This window comes from Eptatretus burgeri, chromosome 1 (assembly GCF_056783735.1).
Source record: "Eptatretus burgeri isolate ZD-2024b chromosome 1, Ebu_testis_v1, whole genome shotgun sequence".
In the NCBI taxonomy this organism is placed as follows: domain Eukaryota; kingdom Metazoa; phylum Chordata; class Myxini; order Myxiniformes; family Myxinidae; genus Eptatretus; species Eptatretus burgeri.
This window is the reverse complement of record NC_140961.1, coordinates 158,855,691-158,870,690: the sequence shown is the minus strand read 5'-3', so window position 1 is coordinate 158,870,690 and position 15,000 is coordinate 158,855,691. Positions and strand designations below refer to the sequence as shown.

Here is a 15,000-nt window from a genome sequence, read left to right as displayed (position 1 = left end):
GCTGCTATCTTGTATTTACCTGTTTGTGGTGAGGAGATTGAGGTCACAGAAAGGTGGACTTTCCTTTGCAGAAATATTCATGTCTCAGCTAGCTGTGAGCCAGAGGTCAACATACATTTGGGTCGTGCCTGGGGAGTCATGGATTCACTGTATCATGTGATGTGGTGCTACCGGTAACTGTGTGAGCGGACAAAAGTCGGAGTCTTCAGGTCCTTGGTGCTTCCAGTCTTGCACTATGGATGTGAGACTTGGACTCTGACCAGGGATCTGAGATGGAGACTTCATTCATTTGGTACCAGGTCTCATCGGAGAATACTTGGCTACTGCTGGTCAGACTTTGTGTCCAACGAGCGGCTGCTGAGAGATACTCAAATGACATTTCTTACCTGCATAGTCCATGAGCATCAACTGCAGCTGTATGGACATGTGGCTCATTTTACTGGTGCTGATCCGGCTCACCAGATTCCCTCAGCGAGGAAGCCTCATGAGTGGAGGAGGTCAATAGGCTGACCATGTGCCTTATGGTTGTAGCACGTTGCTCAGCATCTCAAGGAGATTTGTATGGGCCAGGAATCTGCCTGGGGGATGCCCAGACGGAGGCCCCTGGAGTATCAGTGGAAAGACGACGCAGCTACGCGCTGCTCTGGCGCATTCTCCCATACATGACCTGACCTGACCTGACCCTTGGCGAGGGGTTCACGCTCCGTAACCCAGGGTGAATGTTTCCTGCTCCATCACCTTGGGCAATTGGTGCTCCAACATGCTCCATCAACTGATTTCTGAACCGTTTGCTGTATTAACATGTTTTCTGAACTATCAAGCCAAATTTTTATTTTCCACCCATTACACACATCTGTTTATCAATAATAATGTTTGTGAACATACCCATGAAACGTCTATAGAAATGTAATGTTGTTTGAAAGCGACTCAAGGTTTCTGAGTTCTATACAGTAAGTACTGCAATTAGTAATCACACTGACTCCAACCTGCCGATCCCAGAAAAATTGCCGATGTCGGCCAAGCACACATGTGTTTGTGTGTATGTTTTGTTCAGAAAGCATTACATATTTTCTCTGCTAACTCCCCTTCACCCACCCCTCTTTCTTTCTCTGTCTGTCTGTCTGTCTGTCTCTCTCTCTCTCTCTCTCTCTCTCTCTCTCTCTCTCTCTCTCTCTCTCTCTCTCTCTCTCTCTCTCTCTCTCTCTCTCTCTCTGTGCGTCTGTCTGTCTGTCTGTCTGTCTCTCTGTCTCTCTGTCTCTCTGTATCTCTCTCTCTCTCTCTCTCTCTCTCTCTCTCTCTCTCTCTCTCTCTCTCTCTCTCTCTCTCTCTCTCTCTCTCTCTCTCTCTCTCTCTCTCTCTCTCTCTCTCTCTCTCTCTCTCTCTCTCTCTCTCTCTCTCTCTCTCTCTCTCTCTCTCTCTCTCTCTCTCTCTCTCTCTCTCTCTCTCTCTCTCTCTCTCTCTCTCTCTCTCTCTCTCTCTCTCTCTCTCTCTCTCTCGTTGTCCCATTCTTGCTCAATACAGTGCATCACACTCCTCCAAAATCTTGTCTCTCTCTTTCTCTCCCTATCTCTGTCTGTCTGTCTCTCTGTCTCTGGACATATCTGGCTGGTGTTTGTCTCTGGCCAGCTTGACTCCTGACATGTTGGGGTGGTGTTGGTCTCCAGAAAGCTTGGCTCTGGACGCGTCCAGGTGTTATTTTTGTTTGGGCATGACTTTTTCTCCAGACCGTCTTTATAGTATGAATGTCAGAAAATGGATTTCTGACATTATAATTTTTCCATCTAAACTGCCATTCTATGCAGAATCAATTTGATGAAACGGTATCAATCATAATTAAACCTCCACCGCACGTCTGCCTTCCCTCCTTCTCACCTCACACTGTTCGCTCTCCCACACCTAATCCCTCCCCCTCCCTCCTCTCTCTCCATTCCCCTCCACCTCATCACTCTCCCCGCTCTCTCTCTTCCACCCCTCTTTTTCTCCACCCCCCTTTTCATATTACTTTCATCGAAGCAATGGGTGTTATTTTCTCTTACTGAAGTCCCGTTTCTACCAATGCACACTCATTTGAAGTGAGACATTGCCAATTTGAGGTGAGACTTCGACGAGGAGAACTCAGTAAAGGACACCCTGCTTGGATATATCTTTTTTCAGTTGATGTTTTCATCAAGTTTATTTTGAGTAGAAAGTGGATGTGGATGTGCTTTGCATTTTGGGATGTGTGGAAAATTTTCATTTCTTCTCTTTCGGAGTCTGTAAACCATTTATTAACAGCACCATCAAATTACAAATAAAACCAAACAAGTGCTTGGGAAAAAGGATAACAAGACGAGCAATAGCAAACACGATCTTCTTTCTGCTCAAAATGCATAGATAAAATGTTTTTATACTAATCTGGACAGCAAAAGGCATGGGAGAGCTAAACGTCTGGCAAGGGTGAATGGGGGACCTGCGAGAGTGAGAAAGGGAACTGCAGACATGGCCACTTTGGGAGAGAAGGGGTGATCGACATGCTCAGGTCATGATTGCAGTATGGGAATACGAGGCCGGCCATCATAAGTCGAGGGTAACAACATAGTTAACACAAAATATGAAGAGGCCGAGTGAATGGAGACACACGCCTATTACTCTGATCATACCTTCCGTTCACCAGTAAGTAACCAGATTCTCAAAATACGACATTCCATTTTATGCTGTCATATAATCGTCCTTGGACAACAAGGCATCCATTGCAATCGCCTTTTGGGAGTTATTTCATTACCATCAGGCAATTGGCGCCAGCAGCAGAGAAGTTTCATTTAAACATTGGAAATACTAATTTGGATTCATATTTCAATGAGATAAAGCACGTAAGCTTTAGTGAGATACCATTTTGTCTTGCTTGCATATCATCTACATCACTATGGAGATCAAAAGACTGTAAAAAGAGATTTTAATGATGGTCAATTTGATTCCAGTACCAAAATAACACCTTCTTTGCTGTTAAAAACAAAGGATAACGAAATTGGGAATACATGATTTTAATTAATACAAGGCTGGAGACGGCGATGGTTCACGAGCAATGTACACAGTTCACCTTTTTTATTTTTTGACCTTTGAGGGGACGCCACAGGCAAACTGGTGGGAATCGGGGAAAAACGTAAATGATGAAAGTTGTAATAATCGAAGAGCACTACAAATCGACCACAAATTGCGAAATCCTAAACGTAGTTCGCCTATTTTATTTTTTTTATGGCGGGAATCGGGAAAAACGTAAATGATGAAAGTTGTAGTACTCGAAGAGCACTACTTGCATACCAACTTTCATTCGAAACAGTTGAAAACCCATGGAGCTCGATGCCCAATTTATTGATTTTTTTTGGACATTTTATAAGTTCGTGACCTTGTGACCTTGACGTTGGGACAAAAATGAAAAATGCAGGTGCCATTGGTCTAACCAAATACCGAAACCCCTGCCAGATTCGACAAACCCCCTCGGAGAAGATGTAACTTGAAACTGGCTACCCCCTAAAAACACATGTTTTTTGGGCATGGCTCTGCCCATAATGGGCGCAGCATGCTCATTCTCAGGAAAAGACAACTAAATTATATTATTAACCTCCCACCCAAATTTTATCTGGATCGGATCAAAACCCACGGAGCTATGCTCGGGACAGACAGACAGACAGATAGACAGACATACACCCATAACGAATATAGTGGTCACTTACTGACTCGTGAACCAATTATTTCTTCCACAGATGCTTCCTCACTATACTCACCAGAGGAGAGGGTCTTGAATTTGGTTCCGTTTTTCTGTCTGTCTGTCTATCTGTCTGTTTGTCCACGCAGAACTTGAGTATGGTTTCTCTCCACAACCGCTTGTCGAATTGACACAAAATTTTCACCATAGTAGCAACTAGTCATGTGTAATGCTTTAATTATAATTATGATGTCATAGGTCACATGATATGTCACCATATTGGAAAAAAGGAAATCTTTGGACCTCTGTATCTCTGATACTGCACTATTGAAAATAATGAAACTTAGCACATGGCAAGTACTCTGCATGGGGAATAAGTATGATTTTTTTATGACATCATATTTGCATCTGTAGAACACTACATCTGAACAGTCTGAAAATTTTTGAGGGTCATCTTGGGATAAATTGTTCAACAGAAAAAAAATTGATGACATCATCGGTCAAGTGGTTCGCCAGCCATATTTCTTTAGAAAAGAAACATTCAAAAATATTCTTCTTGGAAATGGCTGAACAGATTGAGGAGAAACTTTAAAGGTATGACTGCCTATTTATGAGGAAGAAAACGTTCCCATCGATGATGCCATTGGCCACATAGTTTGACAGCCATATTGGATTTACCCTGAAACCTTTATACACATTCTCCCAGAGTGGCTGCACAGATCGAATGGAAGCTTCACACACATGTTCCCCAAGTCTTGGGGATTCCAGTGTGTTCATGAATAATTGATCAGTCACGTTGTTTGGCGGCCATATGGATTGAAGTAAAAAAAAATGAAGTTATCTCTTGAACTGCTGCATAAATCGACGTGAAACTTCACAATTATGACCTATTAGTGATGGGGAATGAATTTTTTTAATTTTTAACCTAATCGGACACATAGTCTGGCACCCAGAATTATTTAATTTTTTTGAATCTGCATTGTTTTGATTTTTTTCTTTTTCTTCTTTTACTAAGGCTCACTTGGCTGCACTTGGATGGGTTTGGGGGTGGAGGAGTAGCAGATGAAACCGTAGTCCTATCCAGGTTCCTCCTGATGACTTTGTCTTTGCTTTTTGCTTGTTTGGGTTCCTTCTGATGACTCCAATGCAGTACTTATTACCTCCACCACCGAAGGTGAAGGAGGTTATGTTTTCACCCCTTTCTGTATGTTTGTTACTTGGCGAAAAAATTTTTTGCCAAATATATTGGTCTGTAGCGTCTGTCTGTCTGTCTGTTTGTCTGTTTGTCACACAATTTTTGGCCACAGTTTTCAAGCAATCGTTTTGAATTTATTTTTTAACTTTCTCAAAAACTCAGGCTATTCTCACTTTCTTTACTTTTTTGTTAATGTAGTTCTTTTATTTAAGGCTTGCCCTGGATGAGGACTATTTAGTTCGTGACTGAAGCATTCAACATAAAAAAAGGTGACCGGACAAAGACGGCAATGCAAAATTTTGGTGAACATCCGAATCCAGATCCTGATCTGAGAATTATTTGTGGATTCTCCACCATTGAGAGATCAGGCAAAAACCTATATGTCGCACAATATCTCAAAAGGTTACAGCAAGATTCACACAAAACTTGCTGGAAAAATTGGGAGTTCCACGAGGAAGAATTGTTTCAATTTTGGTGAAGATCGGAATCTATATCTTGATAAAAAATTATTTAATTTTTAACTGATTCGTCACCATTGACATGTGAGGAAAAATAAAAAAATATAAAAAGGTGAACCGTGTACAAAAAGACATTGTATATCTCAAAAAGGTGTGGACGAATTCGAATGAAACTTTGTGGTCAGGTTGAGTGTGTGAAAAGGACGAATTGTTTTGATTTGGGTGAAGATCTGAATCTGGATTCGGATTCGAGAATTTTTCAGGTGATTCTTTACTATTGAGACATGGGGACAAAACGAAAGATATCTCAAAAGGTTATAGATGGAGTCACTCAAAACTTGGTGGACAGATTGGGAGTCCCAATAGGAAGAATTGATTCAATTATGGTAAAGATCTGAATCCAGATCTGGATATGAGAATTTTTTTAGGTGATTCTTCACCATTGAGAGATGGGGCTTTTAACGATATTGCATGAAAACTCAAGAAGTTGTGGATGGATTCGAATGAAACCTAGACAGGTTGGGTGTATGACAAGGACTTATTGATTTTATTTTGGTGAAGATCTGAATCCGAATCTGGATTCGAGAATTTTTTCAGGTGATTCTTTACCATTGAGAGTTGTGGCCAAAATCTATGTATCACATGTTATCTCTAAAAGTTGTTGACGACTTCTGACAAAACGAGGTGGAAGAGTTGGTTCGGTGACAAGAACAAGCGAATTCGATTTTGGTTCAGGTCTGGAATCAGATCCGACCTATCAGTGGCATAAAAAATGTAAAGTATTCAGCCTGGCAGAGGTATGTTCTCTATGGAGTGCCATTCTGTTTTGCCAAGTTGTCACTCCATGAGTGATTTTTCATTTGTTTGTCTGTTTGTTGTGTACAGGATATCTCAAAAAGTTGTGGATGAATCTGGATGAAATTTTGCAGACAGGTTTGTTGTATGACAACGCTGAACTCTAGATTTTGGTGAAGATCTGCATCCGGATGTGGCTACGAGAATTTTTTTAAGTGATTTTCACCATTGAGAGATGGGGCCAAAAACGGGATATACTGTTGGACCCAGCCGTTCGCGGACCCTGCATATTCGCTGTTTACAAAATGCAACCTGCTTCGACATTCGCGGCCCTGTGCTCCGTGTATTTGTGGATTTTCGTGGGCGCAAAAAGCGATATATATATATATATATATATATATATATATATATATATATATATATATATATATATATATATATATCACAACATCTCATAAAGTTGTGGGCGGTTTCGGATGAAACGAGGTGGACACATAGGGTGTGCAACAAGGAATAATTGATTCGATTTTGTTGAAGATCTGAATCTGGATCCGGATCTGATAAATTTCTTTTTTAAGTGATTCGTCACTATTGAGAGATCGTGCTAAACCGATATATAGCATGATATCTCAAAAAGTTGTGGGCGGATTTGTAAGAAACTTGGTGGACAGGATGGATGTGTGACCACAATGAATTGTTTCAATTTTGGTGAAGATCCGCATCTGGATACAAGAATGATTTAATTTTAAATGTGATTCTTCACCATTGAGAGATTGTGCTAAAAAACGATGTATGGCGTGATATTTCAAAAACATACTGGGCCCGATATATTGTCATGGATCAGGCATTATGGGGTGGAGGCATGTGTTCTACCGAGTGCCCTTCTAATTACGAATCTTTCACTGTTTGTTCACATTATTGTTGCAAAAACATCCATTCCATTGAAGTTTGTTTAGCCTTATTGGGATCAATGAAGGGGCTGTATTGGCATGCCTCCTTGTGCTGCATTCCTCACATATAATTTTCTTGTTTTCTCATAAAAGATTCCCAGGATTGTCATATTTGTCCGAAATACTTTTGGTCAAATGAACAGCACAACGACTGTGTGCCCATGGATGTGGAATACTTGGAAATGTCAGAACCACTCACACTTGCAATTTTGGCCATAAATATACTTGGTGTTTTGTTGACAATTATGATTATAATATTACGATGTAAGTATCAAACGTTCATGGAGAAGAGCAAAGTAAACACTGCAGTGAGTGTTTCACTACTTGTATCTGTGGCTGGATGTTTTTCAGGAAGTTCCCTTTTCTTGGGAAAACCAATCGATTTAGTATGCCAGGTGAGAGTGGCTTTCACTCTCATTTTCCTCACTCTATGTGTCATTTGCATTCTTGATATGACTGTCCAAGAAATCCATGAGGTAAAAGGTAAAGATTCATTTTTAGCAACAACCAGTATTTTTTCCATTTGCTTTGTGATATGTCTCGTTTTTTTTTTATCTAACAATTTTGCATAAACCAATTTTATTCATACTTGGCACAAAAATATTTATTCATTGGTATTTCCCATTTCAGGCTGAGTCTTTGGGCCTCCACTCTCTCACCGCAGGCAGGTCAGTGGTCTTTCTGTCTTCTACTGTCTCCTCTCTGGTCTCGCTCCTCTGCTCTATCTATGATATGCCTCCCCATATTTCTGCAGGGAGCTCAAGGTCCGCCAACATTCTCCTTCTGGTAAAACGACCAAAATCACCAATCACTGATCAGCTTTCCTCTTTCATTCCTCTTCTTTTTCCGCCTTTGGAATAAACTCCCTCACTCTGTTCAATCGCATTCTTCCCTCCAGGCCTTCAAAACAGCCATTCACCACCACCTCTTATCTTCCCCCATCCAAATCCTCGATCTTTTCTACCCCCCGATAATCCACCCAAGCCCACTTCCTTCAATTCCCCTGCTTTCCTTCCTGAAAGTCCCTGTAATGTCTATCTTGTATTCCACATGTTCCCCACCCCATCCCTCTTCCTTCCACAGATCTCCTACTGTCTCTGTTCCCCACTGTTTTGTCCTTCCCTCTCCCACCCCTCTTGTCTAATACCCCCTTTGCTGTGCATTGTGTGTTCGCTCTCATACGAGCCTCAACATTGTATACAGAAAAAAAAAAAATCTTCTCAAGGCACCCTCATCGTCTCCTTGCCTTTCCTATTTCAACTACTGATGTTTGCAATGCCAGCTGAGACTGTTAACCTTCCCTTTACCGATTACACCTCTTCTCGTGCAACAGTGCATCTGTATGTTATTTGCACTCATTGGACTTTGTCCGAAATGGGGGCTGATGGATTTGGTGTCAATTTTCGTGTGCATGTGTGCATCCGTCTGCATCCATTCCTCAGATATGTATTTACCAATTTTATTCATACTTGGAAAAAAAATAACACATGATGTTATACATACGCACATCATTTAGTTTCGCGATGCGATGAATGATGGCCGACTGGCGGCCATTTTAGTTGTAAACTGGAATGGCAATGTTCAACATCGCGATGTCGACAGATATACCTCTACTCACATTATTATATCATTATACATACTTAGTCCAAGTTTGATTTAAAGACCTGAACCCAGATTTTAAACATTTAATAATTATGGCTGCCAGTCCATGCATCCTATCAGGTTGAAATTTAAAACTTATATTCCACATGTCTACTGGATCATCACTGGCATTTCACATTGATTGATGAAGCGGTTCAAGAGGAAGTTTTTTTTTTTGTTGTTTTTTAAAAGAATTTCATCCAAACCAATATGGCTGCCATACCATGTGACATTAATTATTTGTGAACATCCTAGTATCCCCAAATATTGTGGAACATGTAAGTGAAGCTTCACTCAATCTGTCAAGCCATTCTGGAGAATAAGATTTTCAAATGTTTCTTCGATAAAATATCACAGCTGCCAAACCATGTGACCTATGACATCATCGGTGGAAAAAAAAATTATCCTCATGGATGGGCGATCATACCTGCAAAGTTTTGCATTGATCGGTTTTGCAGTTACAGAGATGATTTTTTAAGGTTTTCGGGTAAATCCAAGATGGCTGCCAGACCATGTGACCTTTGACGTCATAATTATTAAACTTTATGCACCACGGCTAATTGAACATTGATGTGCAGTTTCACTTCGATCTTTCAAGCGGTTCTAGAGAAGATTTTTCCGTTAAAAAAAAAACATGGCTGCCGAACCCATGACTGATGATGTCATACATTTTTTTTGGCAATTACAATTTTTCCCTCGATGAACCTCAAAATATTTTATACTGATTGGATTAAGTGTTTGACATGAAATTTTGATGTCATAACGAAGCCACGTATGACATCATCAAATAATATCAAACTTCTTTCCCATAAGGAGTACTTCACATGGGCCAAGTTTCAATTTTTTCCATGTAGCTGTTTCAGAGATACAGAAATCCAAAGTTTTTTCCTTTTTTCCAACATGGCTGCCACACCACGTGATCTATGACTTAATAGTCATCACAAAAACATTCCACATGAGTAATCACATCCATGCTGAAAATTTTGTGAAATTTATATGGCGGAAAAAAAACAAAACATGCTGCCCCGCTTCGATAGAACCCCGCATTGATCGGACACCTCATCCATGACATTCTCTTTGTCAAATCAAATTCAGAATGGGTGGCTGATCACGTCTTTGGAGTTTTGCGTTGATCAGATAATATTTTTTGTCCCACATGGCTGTGAGACCATGTGACCGACGATGTTGAAATTATCAATCAATATTCCCACTGCCGAGTCGATCATATTAAAAATATGTATCTCTCTGAAACCACTTCGCCTTTCAATGTGAGACTTCGCCATGATGATCAACTGCCCTTTCTCCATGTAAAGCAATATGTTTCAAATCGATCCGTGAAGTGGTTTTGGAAAAAAAGGTTTTTTATTTTGAGTTTTCAAACTGACATGGCTGCCAAACCACGTGACCTATGGCACTGAAAATTTGGACTCTGCCCAATATGTGGTAGCAGATCACATGGGTGAAGATTCGTTTTGATAGGATAACGTTCGTTTTTTACCCAATATGGCTGCCACATCACGTGGCCCATAATGTCATAATTTCCACTCTATATGCACCAACAGTGTTACATGATGATTGGTAAATTTTGCTTCAATCGGATAAGCGGTTCCAGAGAAAACATTATTTAATATTTTTTTCTCCAATCCAATGTGGCAACTGAACCATGTAAAATATCAATTATTCTTTATCACCCGAGTATCACCAAGGTTTGTTGAATAGCTGTGTGAAGTTTCCCATCAATATGTCCAGCCATTCTTGGGAAGAAGATTTTTGTAGGTTTTAGGGTAAATCCAAGATGGCTGCCAGACCATGTGACCTCTGACATAATGGCCAAACTTTATGTAACATGGCTTGTTGATAATTTATGTGAAGTTTTGCTTCGATCTTTAAAGTGGTTCTGAAGAAGAAGATTTTTCCTTAAAAAAAAAATGGCTGGCAAACCACATGACAGATGGTGTCATAATTTTTTTTTTTCTCTCAACCAATCTATCCCTCGATGAAACTCACAAATTTTCATACTCATCAAATGCAGCATTCTACGTGTCTAATTTTGACCGGGATAACACTTCACCAATGACGTCTTTGTCAAATCACCCTTATTCCCAATGCATAGTTGCCAGGTGTGAAGTTTCAATTTTTTTTTCCATGTTGCAGTTTAGGAGATAGAAGTCCAAAGTTTTTCTGTTTTTTTTTCCAACATGGCTGCCACTCCACATGACATATGATGTCCTAATTATCATTAAAAAATATTATACATAAGTATTCGCATCTATGGTGAAAATTTTGTGTCAATCGGAGAAGCGGTTGCAGAGAAAACAGAAAATTTGCATGGACGCATGGACGGACGGACAACCCGAAAACGTAATACCTTCGGTGATGAAAAACCTAATGTTGAACACGTCCTCAACCATTTCTTGGACTTGCATCTTCCGATGTTGTTTAAACTTGGCACATAAATAATGAATGATGGCTTACATATGCACGTCATTTTTTCAAAAAAATATTTGAGATGGGATCCAAGATAGCCGACTAGCAAACATTTATTTATTTTTTTTGAGATGGGATCCAAGGTTGCCGACTTGCAACCATTTTGTTACTTAAATGTGCCTCCAATAATTTCTCAGATATGCATGGTCCGATTTTGTTCCAACTCGGCACATACACAGCACATGATAGCATACACATCCATCTCACCTTACTTTGTGATCTGATCAAAGATGGCCGACTGTTAGACTGATGGCCATTTTAGTTGTAAATAAATATGGGTTGACCCTTTAACTCCAGGTACAGCAAAATTACTAAAACAATGGGGGCCATGACATTTTATGTCTTTTTACCTTGTTTTCTGTTTTTCTCTGTTTTTTCTTCACCATAATATTTATTTAACCATTCACTCTCTGCAATTATGCTCCTCATTGAGTCTTGACACCTGTCTAAATTGAAAAAAAAATTGATTTAGAATAGAATTATGTTTTTTGAAAAGTTCAATGAGAGAGAGTTTCTTTGATATGGAGGTGATGTCACGGAGGTCATTCATATTTCTGGAGAATGATAATTAGAAATAAATTAACACAGGGGGTAAAAGTAAGTTATGTATGAGTAGGGACATAACAATGGAAGTGAGTGAGATGAGTAGACATGGAATATTGAGGTAGATATGGTAATCTGACAACACAACCACAAAAGTAATGAGCACGTAATAAATGTGGAAAATTGAGTTTTGCTCACCAGAACTTAGGAAGAACATAGCTGCCAGAGAGGGTTCAGCACAAGGCCACTTGATTTATTCTGAGCCGAGCTAGACTCAGCTATGCGGAGCAGCTGAAGGAGACAGAGCTGTATACACAGGAAAGGATGTGCTTCCGTGGTGATTTGATGGAGATGTTAAAGATGATGAAGGGTTTAGAAAAAATAAGTACAGAAGAATTATTCAGCAGAGGAGACAGTGATAGGAACAGGTGCCATAGCCTGAGAGTAAAGAAGTAGAGTGGTTTTTTTATTGTTTTTTTAATCCACTTATTGTGATGGCAAAATTTCATGCTTTCACTGGATAAGAACATCAGTGCATCACCACTGCTACCGTGTCTGGGGCAACACCAATGCAATGTCCTATTGCCAATTCATTGGTACTCATTTTGCCGACCTTGGAAGGATAACAGGCTGAGTCAACCCCACCTGGTGTTAATTCAGCAGGAAACGGGACTAAAACTTGGGACCCTAAGACCCTAAGCCCACTACCCGAACTCCAGAGCCAAGACCAGGCATCTCAAAAAATATCTCAAGAGGTTATGGATGGATTGGGATGAAACTTGTTGGACAGGTTTGGTGTGTGACAAGGACTAATTCATTCAATTTTGGTGAAAATCCAAATCCAGATCCGGTTCCGATAATTTTTCAAGTGGTTCCATTATTCAAGAATGTTTCAACTGCGTATTTTCACAACCACCAACGAATTATTTTAATGCTTATTTGTAATGCATTTTATAAATAATATTTATTTATTAAATTTGTTTTATCTAAATCCCTCTTTTTAATACTATATATATATATATATCATAGACTCCTATGGAGAAGGACTGGAACCTCCCATGCTCGGGAATTGTAACTTGAGTCTGAAGGATTAACTTGAGTCTGGGGCCAAAATGACTTCGAGAAGGGCTAGAGACACGATCTCGGGATCTATATAGGGGTTCTTGAGGATGGCGGGTTGAATAGTGTCATTTCAAATACCACCTGAGGTCATCTTCAAGGTCAAAAGTTCATATTTCAAGGTGAAATTACTGAATTTTGGTATTTTTTGCCCGTTTTTGTGTCTAACTCATAAACGGTGAGAGATGGCTGATTGTAATAAGATGCAAGTGTGTCGAGCTGTCAAACTTTGATATTTATTGTCATATATCGTATTACATAAGCATTATATGCATGTCACAACACTTTGCCTACTACAACTATGTCTATGTCTATCACTAGTTGGAGAGCTTTTCTTGCCTCCTGAGGCATCCCAAAGCTTTTTCTTTGTCACTTACATTGAGGACATGAGCTTTCAATAGAATGTTAGCTAAAGTAGTACATGCAGCATTACTACTAGCAAAAGGTGCATCTACAGAGAATAACAGCTCAGCAAAATGAAATCGGCAACACATTTTAGTATTGTCATACAAATTAATTACAGGCATTATGTACAAAAAATATGGTTGACATAGTCGGCACACTCAATCCACCTCTATTCAAATTATCTAGAAACTCAGATGACACCTCGTTACCATTTTCATTATCAATGGTCTCCTCCATACTAGCGCTATCGCTATATTTATGAACAAGGTGTCCGACCAAAGAAACTACTTTATGCTTAAGGGCATCGTCAGACCCCAAGAGATCCTGAGTGTCTTGAGGAGTAATCTCGTCAATGAGTTCACTTCGCTAATCTGGATTTATGGAAGTTGTACAGTTCTTGTCACAATCGATCACACAAGAACTATATTCGGGCATAATGTCTTGCTTAATGAATGTTTACAAATTTACAATTTTAGCTGCAGCCATAATATCAACTACGTCAATGTAGAAGTTTCCACCGCTTCTTTGCCTGGCTTGGCCGAAAAACTTTTCCAAGGCTTCATCTGCAAATATAGCAGGAAGAACGTAGTCAAAGTCTTTCTCTGCCAGAAGATGCAGCTGCGACAGAAGGAAGGTGAAATTAGGAAGCTCGTGTGCCTCAGTCATCCAACATAGCTTGCTTATCACAAGCTGAAGAATTTCCTTGCTTGTGCATTCATAGATGTTTACCTTGTCAGTTATGGATCTAATCTGGGACCATTTTGAGAGCAGGCTGTTCTTCTGCAAAGGATAACGTCATTTGGGCACCTCATTGCCATCTTTCTCAACTTTATTCAAGAATAGAAATCCAAAAGATGAGTGAAGTTGGTGGAAATGAAAGAACTGCTTGACAGTTTGTCCAGTAGCATCAGTTCTTGATTGGTAAAGGTTTTCCTGGTCTTTTATGACGTTAAAGCCAGGAAAATAGGAGCTGATTTTAGCACAGAAGTGGTCGAAATCTTGGATATTGTCTGCAGCCTCATCAGCTGCCTGCATCTTCTCAGCTCTTGATTCTGATGTAGAAGATGATGTGGTGCATGGGGCTGAGGTCACCTGCTTCTAAGCTGATTTTGGTACTCCAGGAAATATTGATGGGGGTCCTTTGGGTCGTTTGCCACCCCTAACTGACACAAAATCACAATTGAAATGTGTCTTACAAATATATATCTCCTTTAAGCACCTCAAGCTTTCTTTCTCATTTGGCATTGCCAATATCCATCTCTCCCTCTCCTCAGGATCTTTTCGGAAGGATATGATCTTTACATAAGGCGTCCCATCATAGTTTCCTCTACAACCAAAGCAGCTGCAACGACGTGGCATATTGTCACCAAAGCAGGAAACAACTCTAAGATCCTGTGAGATCACTAGTTGGACAGTTTCTGAAAGAGAAACAAACAAAACATACATTAGTTAACGATGATAGAAATCAGCAAGTTGGTGCAGTAGGTGCACAATGTCATGTTTTGTCATAGACTTTACAAAAGTTTTCCTCTATGAGTTAAACAAAAAACGGGTGAAAAATACCAAAATTCAATAATTTGACCTTGAAATATGACCTTTTGACCTTGAAGATGACCTCAGGTGGTGTTGAAAATGACACTATTCAACTCGCCGTCCTCAAAAACCCTATATGGAGCCCGAGATCGTGTCTCTAGCCCTTCTCAAAGTCATTTTAGCCCCGGACTC

General features: G+C 40.0%; 1 protein-coding gene and 1 pseudogene across 1 annotated transcript in view; one reads left to right on the top strand and one right to left on the bottom strand.

Moving 5' to 3' along the window:
• LOC147035858 (extracellular calcium-sensing receptor-like) overlaps nucleotides 1–15,000 on the top strand; it is a 38,550-nt gene that overhangs the window by 19,669 nt on the left and 3,881 nt on the right. Inside the window, exon 7 of the mRNA XM_085847759.1 lies at nucleotides 7,174–7,563. Coding sequence (XP_085703885.1) covers nucleotides 7,174–7,563 — 390 coding nt within the window. The remainder of the gene's footprint in view (nucleotides 1–7,173; nucleotides 7,564–15,000) is intronic.
• Nucleotides 13,111–14,083, bottom strand: LOC147035859 (uncharacterized; annotated as a pseudogene).